This window comes from Syngnathoides biaculeatus, chromosome 15 (assembly GCF_019802595.1).
Source record: "Syngnathoides biaculeatus isolate LvHL_M chromosome 15, ASM1980259v1, whole genome shotgun sequence".
Taxonomy (NCBI): Eukaryota; Metazoa; Chordata; class Actinopteri; order Syngnathiformes; family Syngnathidae; genus Syngnathoides; species Syngnathoides biaculeatus.
The window spans coordinates 12,721,503-12,743,592 of record NC_084654.1 but is presented as its reverse complement, the minus strand read 5'-3'; the positions used below and the strand labels follow the sequence as shown (position 1 = coordinate 12,743,592).

Genomic DNA, 22,090 nt, shown 5'->3' with positions numbered 1-22,090 from the left:
GGGTGTCAAAACCACGACCCAGAAGCCAGATGCCAAACCCAAGACCCAGGGGCCAGATGCCACCCGCCACATCCTTTTCTGCAGTCCACGAAATCAAGTGAGGTCCACTCTCCGGATTTGTCACTTTCATTTGGGCAGAAATTCTGTGCCGAATTTTCAAAATAAATAATAATAATAAAATAAATAAAAGATAAACTTTAAAATACTCTACAGTATATTACAAGCATTTTTGCCGCCTACAAATCCATTATTTATATAAGTTGAACAACAGTTGTCTATTTAAGAATTTGGTTATCTCTATTTTCCATGACGTCTTTCTCAAATATAACTTTATGACAAATTAAAGATAATCAAACATTGAGCAATCGTGAACAGTAACTGTAAAATGAAGTCATCACTGTCTACAAAGACGACTTTCAGTACTACCACACCCTAACTATGATGTGTGACAAAAATTAGTTTGAGCACCTTACTCCTGCATTTTCCTACATGCCTTGTCAACCACAAACAAAACTAACCGAACAATTAAACGATTGTAAGTTTAAAAAAAAAAAAAAAGAACACTTGGACAAAATCATAATTACGGTCATGTTTCAACTGTCAGGACAAATAATAACATGCCCATACCGCTGCCTATAATTATTCTCAGTGCATTACATGTAATGGGTCATCAGGTTTTCATGCTTTCCATAGCCTCACTTGTAGAATATCATTGCTTCAAAACAATAAATTACATTGCTTTATGAATTTTTTGTCTAGCGCACTTGACACATTTAACACACACACACACACACACACACACACACACACCACACACACACACACACACACACACACACACCTTGCTCTGAGTGCCATGTCTCAACAAGCTTCCACTAAAGACATAACAAACACAACCTTTGCCAACATAGGGCTTGACTTTGGTATTCCATCTGTGCATTCATGCAGACCGCAAAAATCTTTCTGATGTAAGAGGAGGCATGCATGAACACAGAAGTACAGTGACGTTGATGATTTGGCTAAATTAAAAGTTATTTGAAGTGCAGTTCGTGCCGTTTTTAGAATGGAGAGGGGGTCTGTAGGACCCTCTAATCTCCAACCTCCTACAGGTGTTTTTTGATTGTTTTATATTTGTGGCCTCTAAGTGTTTTTTTTTTTTTTTTTGCATTTACACATTTACTGTATTTATGATTGACTGCATTAGGGCCTAAAATATTGATGTACTTTGACAAGTTGCTGAATACATACAAATACAGATTACGTTACCGTCCCATGAATGGAACAAATTGATGACCCCTTGCATTTTGAGTCCAAGAGCTGAAGCCTATCCTCGATGCTTTGGGCAAGAACCAATGCGCATCTTGCACTCGTCGCCACCCAACTGCGGGTGCACAACCAGAATACGATTCTCCGGGCATTGAATTGATCTGAACTAGATTGTTCTGATTATCTTAGCAGACGTTTCGCCTCTCCTCCGAGAAGGCTTAATCTGTTCATGCAAGGCCAGGTAGGATAACACTGAACTTGTCTTTTGTGTGCGTGAAGTAACCCAAGTATTTATGCCCCAAATTGGACGTACGCTCCAAGTGACAACAGCCTTCTTCCTCTCCTTTTGAAATAAAAAAACGCCAGTCGTTAAAATGGCTTGCAGAGAGGTCACTCACTGCCTGTTAACAAGCGTGGTCCCTCCTGAAGGCTTCGTAACAACTGTTGTGTCGCATTCCGAAAGAGTGATCCTCTTTGGGGCTTGGGGTGCGCCTCCAATTTGGAGGACAATAAATACTCGGGTTTGTACACTTACAAAACAGGCAAGTCTTGTCTTACCTGGTGGACGGACAGCTGGTCCTCATGAGTGCATACCTATGACAACAGCTCCTTGGAAATGTGGACGAGTGGTCCTCTGAATAATTGTAACTTTTTTTTTTTTTTAAAACAAATTGAACAACTTACTTTAAACAAATGCTAGAATGACGTTTTCTTCAAAACAAGAAAAAATAAAGACTATAAGGTGTGATTAACACTTTGTGAGCACATCTGAGGTGTGAATCTAATGGAGGTGTGAAGCATGTGTAAAAAGTACTTTTTGAGCAAACTTAGTGCACATTTATTAAAGTAAAATGACCTCATGCTAAGCGGCACAGTGGATTAGCTGGTAAAGCGTTGCCCTCACAGTTCTGAGGTCCCGGGTTCAATCCCGGACGCGCCTATGTGGAGTTTGCATGTTCTCCCCGTGCCTCCGTGGGTTTCCTCCGTGCACTCCGGTTTCCTCCCACATCCAAAAACATGCAACATTAATTAGACACTCTAAATTGCCCCAAGGTGTGATTGTGAGTGCGACTGTTGTCTGTCTCCATGTGCCCTGCTATTGTCCGGCAACCAGTTCAGGGTGTACCCCGCCTCCTGCCTATTGACAGCTGCGATATGCTCTAGCACTCGCCACAACCCTCATGAGGATAAGCGGCAAAGAAAATGGATGGATGGACTTCATACTAGGTTGTTTTATACTAATAACTTGCAAATCAAATCATAAATGTCGATTGAAAATAAGAGATTTAAAGAAATATGAGATGAAAATTGGAAAGTTTCTTTGCATCCGACTTGAGGACTAGTTAACCATCCAGGATGATCCGAGAGGACAAAGTTAGTTAGCCTGGGTATGCACATTTTAGGGTTACGTGCCCTACAAACATCCTACCTAGCATTGGAGGAACTGATGAGACTTCATTGGGTCTTGGTCAAGAAATAATTATTTACATATTCAAGCAATTCAATTGCCAATAAATAATAAACAAGAGGAATTTAAAACAGTAAAACAAATGCTGAGTCCTAAACTGAGTTGAAAGCCAAAGAATGAAAATGTCTTTTAAAGACAAAAAATGGACAGTTAGGGGAATTCTCTAATGTGGAGAGGGAAGTCATTGCACAGTGGGAGAGCAGCAATGGAAAAGGCCCGATCACCTCTGAGCTTCTGCCTAGACCTTTAGTATCTCAACAAGCAGCAGATCAGCTGACATGAGGCACACAAGCAGGGTTCTAGGGATGGCGTTGCTCAGCGAGGTGAGACAACCAGAACAGTGCAGCTGCAATTGAGTCAATGCCCGGAGAAGTAACAGACAAACCAGCGTTTCCCACTGATGGGAAGGAATTTAGAGATTTTTATTGTTTACCGGATGTGCAGGTTCTGGGATTGTGGGAGGAATACACCGAGAAAACCCACACAACCACAGGGAGAACAAGCAAATCCCACGAGGATAAGGGCTTCAACTAACGGTTATTTTAATGAATGAATGATTGAACAAAAAACTTTTTCAACCCCATCCTTTCTAAATTTTCAATCCTTCTAATAATAAAAATAATAAAAAAAAGAAGACATGATTTTAACCTGACAATGTATAAACTATAAACAGGTTTGGCCTGCACCTTGTTAGAAATGGGCAAAAATGTTAATCATTGTTTTCCAAAGGAAAAGCACATGTTTGCAAATATATTATTTTGTTTAAACACAAAGATAATCAGTGTGCTTTTATGGAGGACAATACTAAACCGAATATTTAATGTTGAGAGGCGGAAATTCTGACCATTTGGATCATTTTCAGATGAGCGAGTATTAAAGTACCGCTATTTTTTGATTCATTTAATAACTGATAGGTTGTCAATCAATCGCTGCATTTGAACCTCCACCCAGGACAAGGTGAGCCAAGTAACTGTCCTAAACCACTACGTTTCACACTATTTCCTACACATATTTGTGCTGTTAAATTAAAAATTTGGAGGTCAACCAGCCTCATGGAATGGCTTGCGTTGGACTTTATTTTGTGTGTCTGCCGCTTGTGCAAATGTCAGCTCCTCAAAACAATGTCACATACCTGCACAAATCCGCAAAAGCGTGAAAATTCAGTTTCTTCATCTTCTTCTCGCTGAGCCAGTAGCCGACTCTCCGGCCTTTTAGAAAGGTCTGCATCTCCACAGAGGCTCCTGGATCCCCTCCCTGGACGTGAAGGATGGGACTGACTCACTGGCTGCTTGACTGGATGAGGGAACGATCTAAAAAGAAAAAACAAAACAACAAAAATAAAGACAGGAAAGCTGGGTGAAATCTCATCACTGCAATACGAATAATGTGCAAACAGACAAACACCTATCACATATTTGTCAAGTCTGAGGCCAACAACAACAAAATTAAACAATTACAAGACGACTTGGAAGCCTGACAAATTATGTGGAGCATCACTCAAACTCATGCACGCGCCCCTCCGAGCTAACTTCACTTGCTAATGTTAGCTGGCTAGCTCGCTAGTTCCAAACGATGGGACTGCATTCGAGCGCTAGTAAATCGCAAATGTAAAAAACGGGGAGCAAGGCGATACGGAAATGTCGCATTTGGCACATTTTCAGGCGTGTTGGCCCAGACCTGAAAAAGGTGCCTTGGCTGCGAATAACGCTGGCGACGAGACGCCGCGGCTGGGAGAGCTAACAAACCTGGCACTTTTTGGGCAGTCCGCCCCTGAATGCAGGTCCTCTTCGAGAACTAGCTCGGGTAGTTTCCCATTCTCGGCCCAGCAGATGGAGCAAAGGGGAGAAGTTTCCAGGCAAGGTGACAGTTGACAGGCGCTGCTGGACTCCCGTTGCGATGTGGCTGCTGGTGTTTTCTCCGCCTGCCTGTGCTGACTGACTGACTGAGTGCACACACCCAGGATCCTGGAGGCTGCTGCTGCCTCCAAGTACTACTCGGAAATAGCCAATTCCTCTTTCGTTTCTCGTCTTTTCACTGTGATCCTCATTCTTTTAGGTGTCCCTTATTCGTACATTCAATTAGCTGTCAATGAAAGCAACGGTACCCAATAGTACTCACGCGAATTTTTTTTTGTTTTGTTTGTTTCACGGTAATAATACTCTAAATCGTCGGGAACAGATTGAAACATGAAATTTACGATGGTCTGCAACAGCAACCGAATGCGGGCAAAGAAGTCGAGCCTGTGGTTCCTGTTCCTGTTATCAAAGTTCCAGCACATGAATAGAATGATGTAGATCAGAGGTTCCCAACTTTTGATCACCCAAGGCACACATTTTACAGGAGAAAGAAAGGTCAAGGCACACCACCAAACAAAAATTCCAACAGAATTATGAATACTGAAATGGTGATTATATGTGGAATCTATGCTTATTTAATTGTACACAAAGTTAATTTTGCTTGAATGGCAGCAGGAGCTAAAAGGGTAAATTGTACCTTCTGCCGTTAAATGGAAGAGCTTTTTATTGTTCGCTCTGACATGGAGAGCTAAACAAAGATATTTGCAAAGAATTAGATTCTATCTTTAGGTTAGATGGATTGAGATTTGATGAATTACCGGCATAAACAGACATAAACTTTATATTTATGGGAACAACACCTTAACATTCATTATTACATAAAGCAGCATCGCAACCCAATAACTACGTATAGTTAACACAATGCACCAAACTTAAACATGTAATATTTACATGTTCAAATAATTTAAAAGTGCACGTGCGGTATGTGAAAAAAGCAACACAACATTATTCTTCATGGAACACATTTTCTCAGCCAGTTTTAACATGAGCAACATCAGTCAATTCGCTGTTATTCAATTGCATTTAGGTCATAATCCATCAGTACTGGTCAAACACCATATTTGAATTCATAGTTGTAGGAATAATTGTGATCATAATTATCATACATTTGCTTCCAATAAAGAAATGCTTTGCTCTGCCCTAGATAACGTGGCAGCCTCCTAGCAGGAAATGAAATGTTAAAGAAATGATGACCACACATGTATTCAGCAATCTTCCACAAATGCACACGCACATGAACAAACATGTACACCTTGTTTCAAAGTGTTTTGCTTGTCGTCTCCTTTTCGTAACAACCATGTAAATAAGGGGCGTCTTAAAATTAAATAAATAGAGGTGCTGAGGAGAGGATAATCAGAGAGTGCAGTGGTGAATTGTACGAGACAGTTCCTCTCCTCTCTCCTCGCGAGACTTGAACTGGTGTCTTTGCTTCCTTTTTTTGTCCTGGTTAATGAATGTCTGATTGGTGAACCTGATAATAATCAACCAAAGAAAAAATGTAATGACTGCAACGCAAATGATGAAAAAGGGGGAAAAAAACAGGTAGTGGCGCCATCTGTTGGGCTACTTTTTTGAACACAAGGAGCAAACATTACTTAGGAAAAATACTTGCGAACTGATCTCGAAATAGACATCTAAAAATAAATCGTGAACAAATGTTTTTGATTATTTACGTTCCTCACGCTCAAATCAATGCAGTCAGGCTTGTGGGCGGTACCTGAACTACGCCACTTCCTCCACGCGGTCTCGGCTCCAAACTCGCGCCCGGAAGTGCAACATTATTCTGCCCTTCCTCACCACACGACTGTTGATCTTACACTCGTTTTCTCCCCCGTTTTCTCCCACATTATGGCAGAGACAAAGACAGCAGAGTCCAACCTTGACGATCTTCTTGCGAACGAGGAAGAGCTGGAGCATGCTTTTTGTGTCCTAGCAGGAAGTGACCAAGAAAACTGCTCTTATTCACGGGTAGGAAACATGCCTTTGTCTCTCCCCTCCATGCATTGGAATGTTGCACTCGCCCTAATGAATGACACAACAAACAGTACATTTATTTCCTGGAGAACTCGACTTCATGCGTTGTGATCGTGTGCATCCTGGCCACTTTTTTTGCGGTCTTTTAAGCCCAATTTGTGTGTGTGCTTTGTTGCAGGGCTACGTGAAGAGGCAGGCGGTGTTCGCATGCAACACTTGCACTCCCAGTCCCGCACAGCCTGCTGGCATTTGCCTGGCTTGTGTCAACAAATGCCACGATGGGCATGACATCTTTGAACTGTACACCAAAAGGTAGGGTGTTGAACCTCAGGCTCGTAGGATAGTGCTGGCCCACCATTTATTTTTTTCTTCTTGGGCCATAAAAATTGGCTTCACATTTTCCTCGACTTTGGTTGGAAACTGGGCAATGAAGCGAATGATAATAACCAAATGGATGGCCATTTATGTAATATGTTTGATGAGGTGCAGAGAATTGATTCTGCTAGAATTGTAACTGGCCCGGGCGTAGTCTGTAAACAAATACAGTGCAGTTCAGCTTCTGGCTAGCAGAGATCATGGCACGCTAATGCCAACAACAAACAAAACAAATTCAAACTCCAGCGGCATTTAAAGTGCTACATAAAACCGGAGCCAATGCCAATTTTGGTGTTTTTATTACAAGTGAGTATATTGGTAGAAGGGTGCTGAGGATGGCTCTGTCAGGCAAAAGAGCGAGAGGAAGACCAAAGAAAAGGTTGATGGATGTTATGAGGGAGGACATGAGGAGAGTGCGTGTTAGAGAGGAGGATGCAAGATATAGGCTTAGATGGAACAAGATCTCACGCTGTGGCGACACCTAATAGGACAAGCCGAAAGAAGAAGAAGTAGTGTTTTCATAGCATAATAATTCACGCTGTTCGAACTGCTACTGGGCTACATTGTTCATTTTCTAAAAAGAAGAAACGCACTTGCACTTTCCGCAAAACAAAAGCCATTGCTTTATTTTGTTTGTTTCTTTCTCCATAAAAACCCACAAATTGTTTTGCATATTATTCCCTGATTTTACCCAGTGTGAGTGGGGAAAAAAAAGGTACCAAGGTACAAACCAAACTGATTTTTTGGGTGTAGTCTTACACCCCTGGCGGGGGCCTATGATGACAACCAAGTGTTTTCAAATATGTATTCAATTTAATAACATGGCGGTGATAATAAAAGGTCATCTAACACACATTGACACTGAGCACATTACCCCTGCATTTTCCAACATGCCTTGTCAACCACAAACAAAACTAAGCGAACAATTAAACAATTGTAAGTTTAAAAAAAAAAAAACACTTGGACAAAATCATAATTACGGTCATGCTTCAACTGTCAGGACAAATAATAACATGCCCTTACCGCTGCCTATATTTGCTCTCAGTGCATTACCTGTAACGGGTCATCAGGTTTTCATGCTTTCCATAGCCACACTTGTAGAATATCTTGGAGAATATCATTGCTTCAAAACAATAAATTACATTGCTTTATGGAGTTTCTGTGTCTCGAGCACTTGACACATTTAACACACACACACACACTGTCTTCTTGCTCTGAGTGCCGTGTCTCAACAAGCTTCCACTCAAGACATAACAATCACAACCTTTGCCAACATAGGGCTTGACTTCAGTATTCCATCTGTGCATTCATGCAGACCGCAAAAAGTTTCTGATGTAACAGGAGGCGTGCGTGAACACAGAAGTGCAGCGATGTTCATGATTTGGTTAAATTAAAAATTATTCCTTCCTGCTTTCCGTGACACAGAAATTTTCGCTGCGATTGTGGAAACAACAAGTTTGGCGGTTTCCGGTGTCAGCTCATTCCGGTGAGTGCCGAGGAGTTGAGCAGCTCGTGCTTCGGCCTTCACGAGGTCAACTCGTTTTGAATGCGTTTTCCTGATCGCGGTCACCCTCTGCTCTGACAGACCAAAGATGAGGAAAACGCGAAAAACCTTTACAACCACAACTTCTTCGGCTGCTACTGCTCGTGCGGCCGGCCGTTTCCTGACATGGAGGATCAGGTCGACAGTTTGTTCCGTCAGTACCTTGCGTTCGCTCGCCTTCTGATGTTTACTAAGTTCAAGTCGACTCTCCACAGGTCAACGATGAGATGATTCAGTGTGTCGTCTGTGAGGATTGGTTTCATACCAGGGTAAACGTTCATCTCTCCTTGTGTATTAATATGGTCTAATTCACATTATTATAATTCAAGATGTTTTTTTAAAAGAAAAAAAAATACCGTAATTCCATGCCTCGAGAAGGCACCTGGTTATAAGTCTCACCCAGTACATTTGTAAAGAAATACCATTTGGTGCATACATAGGCTGCAGCCGTGTAAAACCCGCAAGTGCCCGCATTGAAACAAGAGATATTTACAAAAAAAGACGATACACAGAGGGGTTAACGCTAAAGCAGCCGTGCTAATGCTAACACTAGGTAACACTGGAAATTACGGTAATTTGTTAAATGTATAATTATGTGAGCATTTTTTTCCGCGGCTCCCTTCAGCATTTGCACTGCACGGTTGCCGAGCCCGAGGAGTTGCAGGAGATGGTCTGCGAGGCCTGCATGAATAAGGCTCCTTTCTTGTGGACGTATGCTGCTCACTTTGCAGGTAGCCCCCCCCCCCCCCCCCCCCCCAAGGTGACAAGATCAAAGGCGCCAGCGCCTGACACGTTGCACTCATGACACGTTTGTCCCCTTTTCAGTTTCACCCAACGAGGATGAAGAGGTGGGTGTCTTGGAAGTAGAAGAAAAGCGGACCGTTTCAGAGTCCAGTAAAATTATCACTGAAGAACCGTCCACCAGTCTTGAAATCAAGGAGGAGGAGGTGGGGCTCTTATTACTTAAGCGCATCTCAGTTGAGCTCTGCAACCTTTTAGTGATATGATACCGGCGGTCCTCGGTTCATGACAGTCCTGACACGGAGGTTTCAAGGTGATGAACGGTGAAGAACAAACTGGTTTGTCCAGCGGTGTCACAATATGTCGTCATGCGGTATAAGAAGGCACCCTCGGTTACGGTAACCACTTGAATCGTTTTCCTTTGATAGCGTAGCAGTCTCTTCCATGCAACATTTTATGAGTATACTGACAGACTACAGCACCATCCAGTATGTGGAAGCTCAAATTATCCATCCACTGTAAAAATGAAATTAACCTTTTTCTTTTTTTTTTTTGGGGGGGGTGCAGTTTTTGCAGGCAAGTCATTTCTGTGAGCCCCCTCAGAGTCTTGTAGAAAGCTGATGTCCAAAACAGATTAACTTTACAAAATACTTTTAGCTGTGTTCTAAAGTACAAAACACGACATCATTAGGATGTGATTGTTTTTGTTGCTTCCTTCTTCCTGTCAGGTTCTTAATTAATTTCTTAATTTCCTTTGATGTCATAATTCAAGGAGTCATGACTCAGGAGTACAGTATCCACCCCCCCCCCACACACACACACACACAAAGAGTCATAAATTTTGAACACGGTTAATATTTAAGATTGTCGTCCCCGACCCGTTTTAGACACTGCTCTCCAGACAAATACAAACTTGTAACACCTCAGAACAACAAGCACAGAATAATCTTGTAGGACAATCATCTTTGGTCAAAAATTGACAAAATTGGGAGGAAAAACTGCCTGATTATCTTCGTGTGTTCTAGGGCTTAAGCACAAAAGGATTGCAAGGTTTATATTGACAGTTTAGTTAATTTTTTTTGACGCACTTTGTTTTTTAAAATTTTTGCTCACGCGTGTATATGAACATAATTCTTGTATTTGGCAAGCACATCTTACTTTTTTGTATACTCTAGTGGGATGTGGATGCTTTTTTTTTTTAATTAAAAGGCACAAGCTGTAATGTGGCTGCGCAGTAGTGCGTCTGGTTAGGGCGTTGGCCTCACAATACTGAGGACCAGGGTTCAAATCCCGGCCCCGCCTGTGTGGAGATTGCATGTTCTTCCCATACCTGCGTGAGTTTTCTTCGTGCACTCCGTTTTCCTCCCACATTCCCAAAAACATGGATTCATTGGAGACTTTAAATTGCCCCTCGGTGTGTTTGTGAGTACAACTGTCTGTGTCCATGTCCACTGCAATTTGCTGGCAACCAGTTCAGGGTGTACCCCGCCTCCTGCCCGATGACAGCTAGGATAGGCTCCAGCATTCCCGCGACCCTTGTGAGGATAAGCAGCTAAAAAATGGATGGATGAAGATGTAATGTTGAAACTGTCGAGGGATTCATGTGGCAGCTGCTGCTGCATTCCTTCCCACCACTTGATGGCGCAGTAGAGCAACGTGACAGGCCAGAGAGTAGGCCTCCTTTTGGGTAATTAGAGGAAACATGACCCACAACCCCCCCCCCCCACACACATCTCTGACTCTGCTGACAGCTTTGGCCGCGCTTCATAGGGCAGCTTTACTGTAAAGCAATCATTTTCACCGCCTGATCATCTCACCCTCGCTGGGTGAATCCCGTGTTTTATGTTTCTCGTGTCACGCCATAACACTCACGGCCCTGTGTCGGCATAGGCCGCGGCCACCAGGAGTTTACCTTGCAAACGGAGCCACGATGACATGACAGTCCAACCCGGGGAGACCAAAACGGCAATTTGCAAGCTGAAGGATCTCCAGGCCCAGAACGTGGCGAGGCCTCGACGGGGTGCGGTGTTTTGGTCTTCCACTTGGCGCTCTCGGCTGTGCACCTGCACAAGCTGCAAGGTGAGTCTCCCGCGTCAGACCAGACCAGGGGTGGGAAAACTAAAGCACGCAAGCTCTCTTCTTCAAATTCCCCACTTAGCATTTACATTATCAAGGGTTAATTTATCTAGCCCCAAAATCAGTTAGAATGCTTTTTTGCCTTTACATGACATAATTTATTGATTTGGGGTAAGAATTATTGTAGTTTATTAAATATTTTATTAATACATTATAATTAAAGTCTTAACTTCCTGTCACCTCAGTTCAGTATGGGATATTAAAACTTGATTTTTCATCTTTATGTGCTGCAATGTTTGAAATAAAAGTTGAGCTGCTCATTTTATTAATTATAAATGCAACTGAACGAGCCTGGATTTTTGTTAAAAGTATTGTTTGCCCATGAGGTGCATAACAGGTCAATTGTATAAATGTATGCTTTGTTGTATTTGTGGCTCACAGAGGGCTTACGTAGCCGCACAGGTTCATTTCCTCATGGATGAGTCCGACTCGCTTCTGGCCTATGAGAGCAGAGGTCTGGCGGAGCCATTTGGGCAGCACCCGCTGATGGCGGTGACCAGTTCAATGAACAGAGTCCAGCAGCTCGAGTTCATTTACGGTAAGAACCACTGCAATATTTCCCTGTGGCTCCACTATTTATGTGCTCCTATTCATCACGGTTTTTTCCTTGTAGGTTATAAAGAGCTGACGACTGCACTGACCACATTTTTTCACCAATGTGCAGCAGAAAATAAGGTAAGGACCTCCTCAACACTATGTGGGTTAGGCATGGGCAAACATTTGTGCTCAAGGGCCATGTTAATTTTTTAAAAAGGGCAGCCCAGGTTTAAAGGTCCCCTTCCATCAAAATCAAATTGTTCTGTTTCATAGGTCATAACATACATCAAAATGAGTCTGTGACCTGGTTTAAGTTTGACATCTATGCCATCTGTCAATTTAATGCAAAAGATGATAAACAGCATAAGGCTTGTAAAATAACCAGATCAAATTCAATATTGAAGTACGTGCCCACTTGGTGGTTGCTACATTCCCACTCGTCTGGGGGGGGGGAGGCTGAGTGACAACACGGCTGCGTCATCCGCAATGCTTGGCAAAAGTGGAGGAATAAATGGCTTCAAATTATTTTTGGACACATTCCTAAGCATTCTGGGACCAGAATTGTGCTGTGTTTTGGAACCTTTTGCGGAGGAGTATGGCTTCACTGTCACACAATGCTGGAAGTGCATTTCTGGGTTAGGCGCAAGCGAGCCAGCTTGCTGGACAGCCGCCACTGAGTCATGCAAATATAGTATACAAAAAGCATATGTTCTGTGTTTTGCAGGGATACTTAACTATATTTGTAATGTTGAATGTAACAGGATTAAAAGGCAAATCTTGCGGTCACTCTTGCAAAATGTGCATGGGATGGAAGGAAGGCCAAATTTGGCCTTGCGGGCTCTTCATTCCCTACTACTAATGGAGCTAAAGTCATGTGTGACTCTTATTTATCCAGATAATTGGTTATTTTCCAAATGGTACAACTTCATTCGACTATCGACAATTCCCATCTCCTACAGTCATTGGGACAAACCCCAAAGGTGAGCCATTGTTTCCCTTTCCCTCAGGAGATCACCGCAGAAGCCGTACATCACTTTTTCGAGGAGCTGCAGGCTAAAAAACGGCGCAGGACCAACACCGGCTACCAATGACTGAAAGTGGGCAGCACTGCTCCTGCAGTCATGTGGCAGATTTGATGAAACCTGTGAACATTTTTTTCCCCCCCGTGTTGAGTAAAAGGGGCGTTCATGCTGCAACCAATGAATTTAGAAGAAATAGTGCAAATCACAGAAGCAGGCTTGTTTCTGTTCAAGATGCCTTAACTTTGAAACTTAACAAGGAGGCTCGTTTCCTCACGCATGTGCTTTTGTCACCTGTTTTGTTTCAGCACTGGATGTTTGAAAAAGTCTTAAACACATACAGACAAGTGTTACAAATCGGCAGTTTAGTAAAGAATATGTCAACGACCATTCACCTGTAAGAATTGTTTCATTGACGAAACGTGACAAGTTCATTTCATAATATCAAACCAGTTTATTTTTTGAGGACCACTGCTGTGCACCAATTGAGGCACCAGTAGAAAAATAGATTCAGTGAAACTAGATGCAACAATCAGTCTACAAATATTAATTCTTAAGATGCTATACAAGTACAATGTACCTGCGAGAACCCAACATAACATTTCGAATGATTAAAATAAAAAGGTGCTAACTAACATACATAAAAGGGAGCTACAACTATCTGATGCAGACTGGTTAGCTGGTAGAAAAGAGCTTGCTTGCATAGACAAGATCTCCATAAAATCCCAGCTGCAGGCAGGGAAGGCACTGACCTCAACAGCAAAGAGCAAAACGACCACATTCAATGGAACATCCTGGAAAATTGAGCTACGCAGCATGAATATGAGGAATCAAGCTTTTTCTTTCCCCTGTTGATGCAGATTAAGATGGGGCAATTTTTTTCTGCATTGGCAATCTTCAGATTCTCTCGTAAATAAAATCGATTTGGGGTGGGGGAGAAAACAACACAAAACACCACAAATCCACATCACCTACGATATTGAGCAAATTGCCCCAAATGCAGAACGTATGAAGAAAATAATTCTGAGACCATTTTTAGAATGCATTTGCAGTGAGAGTTCATGACAGGACAAAGTACACAGCGTCGCATAAATACAACTAACACTAAAATGTAATAGACCGTAAAGAAAAAAGTGGAGCTTGACTGGTTATGTACACTTTTTTTTTTTTTTCCACTGCAGCGATATGAGCCAGCAACCTTCACATTGACACAAGATTCCTTTTGTTACATTTTTTTTTTCCTTTTTCCCTTATACAAAGACGCTCGTGCTGGCGAGTGAGCTTCAGTCGTGGACTTGCATGGTTTTTGGAGCTACATGCTGCTGCGGCACTAAAGCTACAACAGTATATTGAACAATATGAGTGCCGAGGCCAGGAAGAGGGGCAAGATGGTGGTCGGATAGATGTCCTTCCATACCGAACACAACAGTCAATTAGTCCAGTGATTCCCAACCCACTAATGCAGTTTATCCAATTTCACCATCCATCCATCATCTGAGCTGGATTTTTTTAGAAGATTGCAAATTACATATCTTTGTTCATATATCTATACTGGCAACATAGAGTGACTACCAATCTTCCATTAGAAGGCAGAAAATACACTTAAATTGTGTATCCACCCGCTGCCATTCATACAATAGAATAACCATGTTCTACTATACAAGCGCAGATTTCACACTTGGTAAGTCAATTTGTCCATGTTGTGAAATTTTTCTAATGTAAAATACAGTATGTGCCTTGGCTTAATGAATGTTAGGAAACAGGGGAATTAGTCAGTGGTTTGCATTGGTTGACATCATAGAGAACTGAGTTTAAAGGTAAATGAAATGTAATATTTCAAGTACTGCTTAAGGTGTTATTTGATTACTTGATGCTATAAGATTAGGACAAGAGTCTGCAAGCACATGACCACTGTGCTCCTTCTGATATGTACAAACAGACCAGGCTGAAAAATGTGAGCGTACAGTACTGAGATTGTCACTCCACTTGTGTGTGCAAGTGTGCATGCATAAAGCTGCAGGCAGACACGCGTGCTTGGCAGCATCAACAAATAACCCCAACACGAATCTGATAGCGCATGCCACCCACTGCTGCAGGTCAGCAATAAACATACTCTTTAGGTTTGTCTATGTGACAGCTGAGCCTGGGTGAATCAAATACAGACTCCAGCCTTCTGGTGCAGCTTTGCATGTTTTCCCCACGTTAGTGTGGGTTTTCTGCAGGTATTCCACCTTACGCTCATTTTCTAAAACCGTGCTTCTTGGGTTACGTGAAGACTAAATTGGTGTGATCATGAGTGTAAATGGTTGTCGGGAGTGTGACTGGGTGGCAAACAGTCCAGGGTGTACCTCACCTCTTGCTCAAAGTCAGATGGGATAGGTTCCAGCGACGTTAGTGAGGATAAGGGTTACAGAAAAATGGATTTATCTATAAAACAGTGCAGAAAGGATTTAATTTTTCTATGCGCTCACTTAAAAAAACAAAAACTAAAATAATAGAATTCTAAGAGACAACTTGAACCTGCTCAAAACCTCTAACCTACTGGGAACTCCTGTGAACGTGTCGCTGTGATAATTTGGACATGGCAGTTATCGGGGACTGAGAAAGACAAGCTCCCATGACCTACTTCCTGTCAGATCCAATTTCAGCTTTGTATCCGAGCCAGAACCAGCACAGTAGAAAACAGTCGCATGGGATGCAACAGAAAAACAACGGAAGAAGGCAAGGGGACATTTACATATGATTTTTATCACAATGCTCTCCTCCTCCAACTGTGAGGCCTTTTTGTAAATGGACAATGTTATCCTGCCATCTGACAATCATCCAAATGAATGGAGTCTTTGTTGGACTACCACTTGACAACTGAGCTACATTGAGTGTTGTGACCCGGACAATTGACAAGGTACTGACTCAAGCAACAGATCGGCATGCGGACCCATCCAAACTAGTCACCTTGAGGGGATGCTCATTTGCCTCGCCGACTCTGACTGTGATGGATGGAGCCCAGTGGCAGAGGTAGGACAAAAAGGACATCCTCTAAGTAGCAATCACCTCTACCCATGCTTCTGTTGAACGTGCGCGCGCGCGCACGCACACACACACACACACACACACACACCACACACACACACACACATACTCACTCACTCACTTAGTGCTTGACCATTCTATATAATGGGCTGTCAGTCATTCCCTTTTCTTAACTCAATTGCTGGGGTTAAAGTGCAGATTTTTTGTACGGGTAGTCAGGCTTGCTGGGTGACCTGCGGTCTCTGGCAATGTCCTCGCTGACACTGTTCCTGTGAGGCTGCTGTAGGGACCCCAGGCCAGAGGACTCTCCAGTAACAACCATCTCCTCTGGGGCGTCTCTAGCTCCACCCATTCTCTCCTCGTAGCAGTCCATGTTTCCGCTGGGAGAGCGCAGGTGGCCAAGGCCATGAGTCAGGTCCGTCTCATTTGAGCGCACTCTCTGCACATGTCCCACCCTGGTCTGCGGCCCCGATGGACTAACTGAGTCATGCCTCTGAGAGGTCATACCGAGAACATCTAACCGTAGCGGGTCTGAGCCAGTCCGTCCCTGTGTGTGGCCCTGGGACTGAGAGTCAGTGATGTAGGGGGGTTGAAAGGTTCCGGAGGGAGTGCAGTTGTGGCTGTAGAGGTCCGGTCCTGCAAATGTGGAAAGAGGGTGCGCAGAGGCCGGTGATGAAGGTCGACGGGAGAAGTCGTACAAATCGGGGAACTCTGGTTGCACCTCCAGCTTGGGCTCAGGAGCATGTCTCTTGCAAGAGTGTCCGTGTCCAGGGCCGTGGCTGTGGCGGATAGATGGGCAGGGAGCGTGGGGCAGATGATGGCCTGGTGGACCCATGGGGCTGTGCGGGCTTTCACGGTCCATCTCCCTCAGCGACATGACCGAGACGCCCAGTGCGATGTCAGGCATAAACTCCCTCATAACAGGCTCCATACCCATCTGAAAAAGAAGATACGCTTGTGAGAATACTTTATAAAAGTGACTTTCATGATCCAGACATTAAAACAGGGGTTCCCAACCTGGCCACAAGACGCTCGGTGGGGAGTCAAAAGAATTACTTTGAAAGCAAGGGGCTGAGGATAAGCGGCTCAGGAAATGGATGGACAAAAAAATGAAATTACTTTGCACACACCACAACCTTAGAGCATGGTTCGACACAACAACCATATGTTTATGTACAACCTTTAGTGCTGGCACTATCTTGGCAGGCTACAGACCATTGTTGCCTGTTCTAAGCTATATCATATTAAAAGTATGTGAACATACCTCAAGCAATCTGTGAATGAGCATTTATGATGACCAGCACGTTTGTCCTTATTTTATTTCCAACCGCCCCAAGACGATAATTTTGTGCAATCTATTAGTCTCCTTGCATTGCACTGGTTATGAGTATATTCAGTGGCATTTGATCTGACAATATAAAGTGCCCTACTTGGGAAAAGTAGGGTTGCGGTAGTATCGGAAGACAAGATTTTATTGTAGTAGTCTGACACACTGCAACCGGGAAAGCCCAAAGTTGTCTTTTTTTTTGTCCTGTTAAGCTGTTTGGTCAATCAGAATGGAGAATCTGCATCTATGTTATGCCGGAAGAGTTTTACTGTGTTGCAGTGGAATTTCAAAGCTTCCTCTGTGGTTTCATAGTATTATATAGTTATAGTTATATAGTTAGAGAATCAGAGTAAATTAGTCGAACTGAACAAAGGTTCTAGCCGTGGGAGAGAGACAAAGAAAGCTCTAATTGTAAACAGGATGAGAAAAGTAAATCATTACATACATACAGCAAGGAAACAAACATGCATGTTGCATAGGCTGTAGCGTTACACCCTGTGAGGGAAGGACAGGACAAGGACAGGGGGAGAAGCAAGCAGGTCAAGGGTCATGAAGGTGGTTGTACAACTACAGTATGTCCATGTCACATTCTTTTTCCACTTGGAAAGCCAAAGAAACTCTTGCCCTTGTCTGGACCATTTGCACAACCAAATGGCACACAATAAACCGTGAAATCGCTGAATCATACGACAACAAATATACAAGAATGAGGACAAAAGCATGGAACAATAGCACACAGCACCTAATGAACAGGCTGCTTGGCTCATTTTACGTCACCGCGCTGGATATAGCTGAAGACTGGAAGGTGTTAGATGCAAAAAGAAGATTTCTGAATCATACTTATCAATTTAACTGCTATATAATCACTTTTAAATGGCAAATGTGTTTTGTAAACAGCTTTTAGATTCATGAAAATTGTCCTATTTGACCTTTGAACTTTAAATAGATGGTTCATGTTGAAAACCCTTCATTGTGGCTAAATTTCAACAATTCTGCAAAGATAAAGTAGGCTAGAATTCCTCCAGAGCGCTGTAAGAGACTCATTGGAAGTTATCAAAAACGCTTGATTGCAGTTGTTGCGGCAATGGGTGGCCCAATCAGTTATTAGGTTTCAGGGGCAATCACTTTTTCCACACAGGGCAAAGTTTGTATTACTTTTTCTCCCTTAACAATAAAAAAACATTGAAAAACTGCATTTTCCGTTGGTTGTTTTTTTTTTAAATATTTAAAACTGTTAACTGATGGGAATGATTCAAGTATGGGATATATGCAAAAATAAATCAACAAGGGGTCAAACACTCTCACACCAGTGTGTATCATTAATAGCTGACCTAAGATGAATTTGTACTTTTGTATTCAAGTACATTATAATTTTTTTTAAATACATTTATACTGGGAGTTTAATCTGTTCTTCTAACAGATTATCTGTACTTCCAACTTGAGTACTTTTGCCACCACTAAAAAAAAATGCCTTATATGTTTCCTTTAACACTAACTGGTCCATGTGGTTAAAAAGGTTGGAACGCCCTGCATATACAAAAAAGCTCAAAGATCCAAAGACAGAACAGACACACTCACCGCTTGCTGTTCAGAAAGCAAGGCTCGGCCCATAGCTTGTGGTTCAGTGGAGTCTGGGGGCTGGGGTCTGGGCACAAAGGAGAAGTCCGAGCCGCCATTCTTGGCCGCCGTATGGCGCTGGCTCAGGGTGCGGTTGCAGGGATAGGAAAAGGAACGGGTGGGGGTTGGCATGGGAACGCGGGGATGCCAGGCTCCTTTGAGCTGAGCATGGCTGGGTGTAGCGGGGGGGTGGTACGGGGGTGGTGGGGGAGGTAGGGGCAGGTGGAAGCCTGCTACGCCCTCCAGCTCTGTGAACATGCTATCCATGGCTGGGCTGCTGTTTACACGACATCGACCCACCTGGCGCAGAGCCAGAATCGGACTCTCATCTCCGAAACGTTCATCAGGAAAGAACTTGGATGGGTTCTGAAAAGACAGACTTAAATAGAATTTGTTGTGCCACCCCAATTCTTTAATAAGCTAACTTGTGCAGCCTGATCCCCTTCCTCAAATTACTTTCACCCTAACCTGTAGAAGTTCGGTGGCTCCGTCGGCCAGACCGAACTCCCGAAGCACTCGCAACTGAAGCTCATAGCTGACAGTGGCGCCCTCTCCGCAGTTGAGGGCGAATGCTCGCTGCACTTGCTCTGTGTGTCTCAGTTCCTGTAGCCTGCGGATCATCGCCTTCACCACCGAGAGCTGAGGCACTGCAAGACACACATTGGAAATAACATGCAAACAAACAAAATGCAATCAGCTTTGAGAACTGTGTATTTGTGCCTAGAGAACTGAGGCAATTAATCACATCACAATACAGTATTTCCACCCCATGTTGTGGCTCATAATTTGGGGCTTTTAAAATTATAGATTTACCGTATACGTGGAGAGAGACAGTAGCTTGTGAACTTTTCAGCTCTTTATTGGAAGCCAGAAAAAAAATATGGAAATATGTTGACTGGTGCCAGGAGTGTGCTAAGTAGATGGAAAGAATACTTTGTGAGGTTAATTAATGAAGAAAATGAGAATGAAGGAAGAGTATAAGAGGCAAGTGTGAATGACCAGGAAGTGGCAATGACTAGTAAGGGGGAAGTTAGAAAGGCACTAAACAAAGAAAAACGGTAAGACAGTTGGTCCTGATGACATACCAGTGGAGGTATGGAAGCAATTTGGAAAGGTGGCTGTGGAGTTTTGACCAACTTATTCAATAGAATACTAGCGGGCGAGAAGATGCCAGAAGAATGGCGAAAAAGTGTGCAAGTTCACATTTATAAGAACAAAGGCGATGTTCAGAGCTGTGGAAACTATAGAGGAATAAAGTTGATGACCCACAGAAGGAAGATGACGAAAGTAAGTATCTGCGAGCAACAGTATTGTTTCATGCCCAGAAAGAGTGCCACAGATGCATTATTTGCCTTGAGAATGCTCGTGGCAAAGTACAGAGACGGTCAGAAGGAGCTACATTGTCTGTTTGTAGACCTAGAGAAAGCCTATGACAGAGTACCAAGAGAGGAACTGTGGTACTGCATGCGCAAGTCTGGTGTGGCGGAGAAATATGTTAGAATAGTACAGGACATGTCTGTATGATGGCAGCAGAACAGCAGTGAGATGTTCCGTTAGTGTGACAGAAGAATTTAAGGTGAAGGTGGGACTGTATCAGGGTTCAGCTCTGAGCCCCTTCCTGTTGGCTGTAGTAATAGAAAGGCTGAGAATTGAAGTTAGACTGGAATCCCATTGGACCATGATGTTCGCAGATGATATTGTGATCTGGAGTGAAAGCAGGGAGCATGCAGAGGAACAATTGGAAAGATGAACGCACGCACTGGAAAGGAGAGGAATGAAGATTAGCTGAAGTAAAACAGAATATATGTGCATGAATGAGAGGGGCGGAGGGGGAAGGATGACGCTCCAGGGAGAAGGGATAGCGAAGGTGGAGGCCTTCAAATATTTGGAGTCAACAATACAGAGCAAAGGAGACTGTGGTAAGGAAGTGAAGAAACGGGTCCAAGCAGGGTGGAACAGCTGGCGGAAGGTGTCTGGTGTGTTATGTGACAGAAGAGTGTCTGCTAGGATGAAGGGCAAAGTTTATAAAACAGGTAAGGTGATGATGTACGGATTAGAGACGGTGGCACTGAAGAAACAACAGGAAGCAGAACTGGAGGTAGCAGAAATGAAGATGTTAAGGTTCTCGCTCTGTGTGAACAGGTTGGATAGGATTAGAAATGAGCTCATTAGAGAACAGCCAAAGTTGGATGTTTTGGAGACAAGATTCGAGAGAGCAGACTTCGATGATTTGGACATGTTCAGAGGCGAGAGAGTGAGTATATTGGTAGAAGGGTGCTGAGGATGGAGCTGCCAGGCAAAACAGCGAGAGGAAGACCAAAGAAAAGGTTGATGGGTGTTGTGAGAGAGGACATGAGGACAGTGGGTGTTAGAGAGGAAGATGCACGATATAGGGTTAGATGGAAAAAGATGACACGCTGTGGCAACCCCTAACGGGACAAGCTGAAAGGAAAAGAAGAAGAATAGAAGATTGGAAGCCAGAAAAACAGAACATTTAAAATAAACTGAGGCGTACAAAATATTTTTCATATGGTCTCTCCAAATCATAGGCTTACACCTCCTGCAGGTGGATCTCGAATGTATCTCTTGCAATAAACGGGGGCTACACCGTAGCCTAAAAGGGCTTACCTGGGATTTCATTGGCTACAACTGATGGAGCAGCAACTGAGTTTACGGTCATCTGATGATGGTTGACCATGTGACAGCACTGTGGCACGGCATTGTTAACCATGTAGAGGGTGTCTGGGACGTTGGACATGCGCACGAGACGTAGACGCACTAGATCAGTCTGCTCCACCATCATTTCATCCAGCACCGACTGAAGAGAAGGAAGAGAACTAGAAATTTGGTTTCAAAGCATTTAGAATGTTTCACACTTAAATGACAAGCTTAAATTAATTGTATGTTCAGAAAATAGACACGGCGACCGCTCGTCATGGGAATATGAAAATTGTCACAGAATCCAATTTTTGAGTGAGCATAGCATTACTGATGCTTTTGTGTCTGCCATCTTCTGAAAGCCCAATCGATCAATGTCTTACCTTTGTCTCTTCTACATAAGGAGAGAAGAGGCGAGGACGCACATAGATGCCAGCGTTCTTCTGCCTCAACCAAGCATTGGCTTTCCCACCCTCGACCATTGGCAGCATATCTGACGGAGGGGTACTTAACAAACCTCTTTTGAGCTGTGAATGAGAACAG

The 22,090-nt window shown here is 43.3% G+C and overlaps 3 protein-coding genes across 4 annotated transcripts in view; 1 reads left to right on the top strand and 2 right to left on the bottom strand.

Moving 5' to 3' along the window:
- The window catches only part of itpk1b (inositol-tetrakisphosphate 1-kinase b), a 34,464-nt gene extending 29,704 nt beyond the window's left edge, over positions 1–4,760 (bottom strand). The window contains exons 1-2 of the mRNA XM_061843763.1: positions 4,480–4,760; positions 3,867–4,044 (exon numbers count right to left, since the gene is read on the bottom strand). Of these exons, the coding sequence (XP_061699747.1) occupies positions 3,867–3,961 (95 nt within the window). The 5' untranslated portion in view covers positions 3,962–4,044; positions 4,480–4,760. The remainder of the gene's footprint in view (positions 1–3,866; positions 4,045–4,479) is intronic.
- Positions 4,761–6,325: 1,565 nt separating this feature from the next.
- Positions 6,326–13,589, top strand: ubr7 (ubiquitin protein ligase E3 component n-recognin 7). The gene is made up of 11 exons (XM_061843126.1): positions 6,326–6,558; positions 6,743–6,876; positions 8,365–8,425; positions 8,525–8,620; positions 8,698–8,751; positions 9,108–9,213; positions 9,308–9,429; positions 11,114–11,302; positions 11,741–11,897; positions 11,973–12,034; positions 12,904–13,589. Exons 1-11 carry the CDS (start codon positions 6,439–6,441, stop codon positions 12,985–12,987), a joined length of 1,185 nt encoding a protein of 394 aa, XP_061699110.1. The 5' UTR covers positions 6,326–6,438; the 3' UTR covers positions 12,988–13,589.
- Positions 13,590–14,394: 805 nt separating this feature from the next.
- btbd7 (BTB (POZ) domain containing 7) overlaps positions 14,395–22,090 on the bottom strand; it is a 36,494-nt gene continuing 28,798 nt past the window's right edge. For both annotated transcript variants that reach the window (XM_061843123.1, XM_061843125.1), the window contains 5 exons: positions 21,931–22,074; positions 21,518–21,707; positions 19,358–19,536; positions 18,851–19,255; positions 14,395–16,882 (listed from right to left, as the gene is read on the bottom strand). In XM_061843123.1, coding sequence (XP_061699107.1) covers positions 16,133–16,882; positions 18,851–19,255; positions 19,358–19,536; positions 21,518–21,707; positions 21,931–22,074 — 1,668 coding nt within the window. In that variant the 3' untranslated portion in view covers positions 14,395–16,132. The remainder of the gene's footprint in view (positions 16,883–18,850; positions 19,256–19,357; positions 19,537–21,517; positions 21,708–21,930; positions 22,075–22,090) is intronic.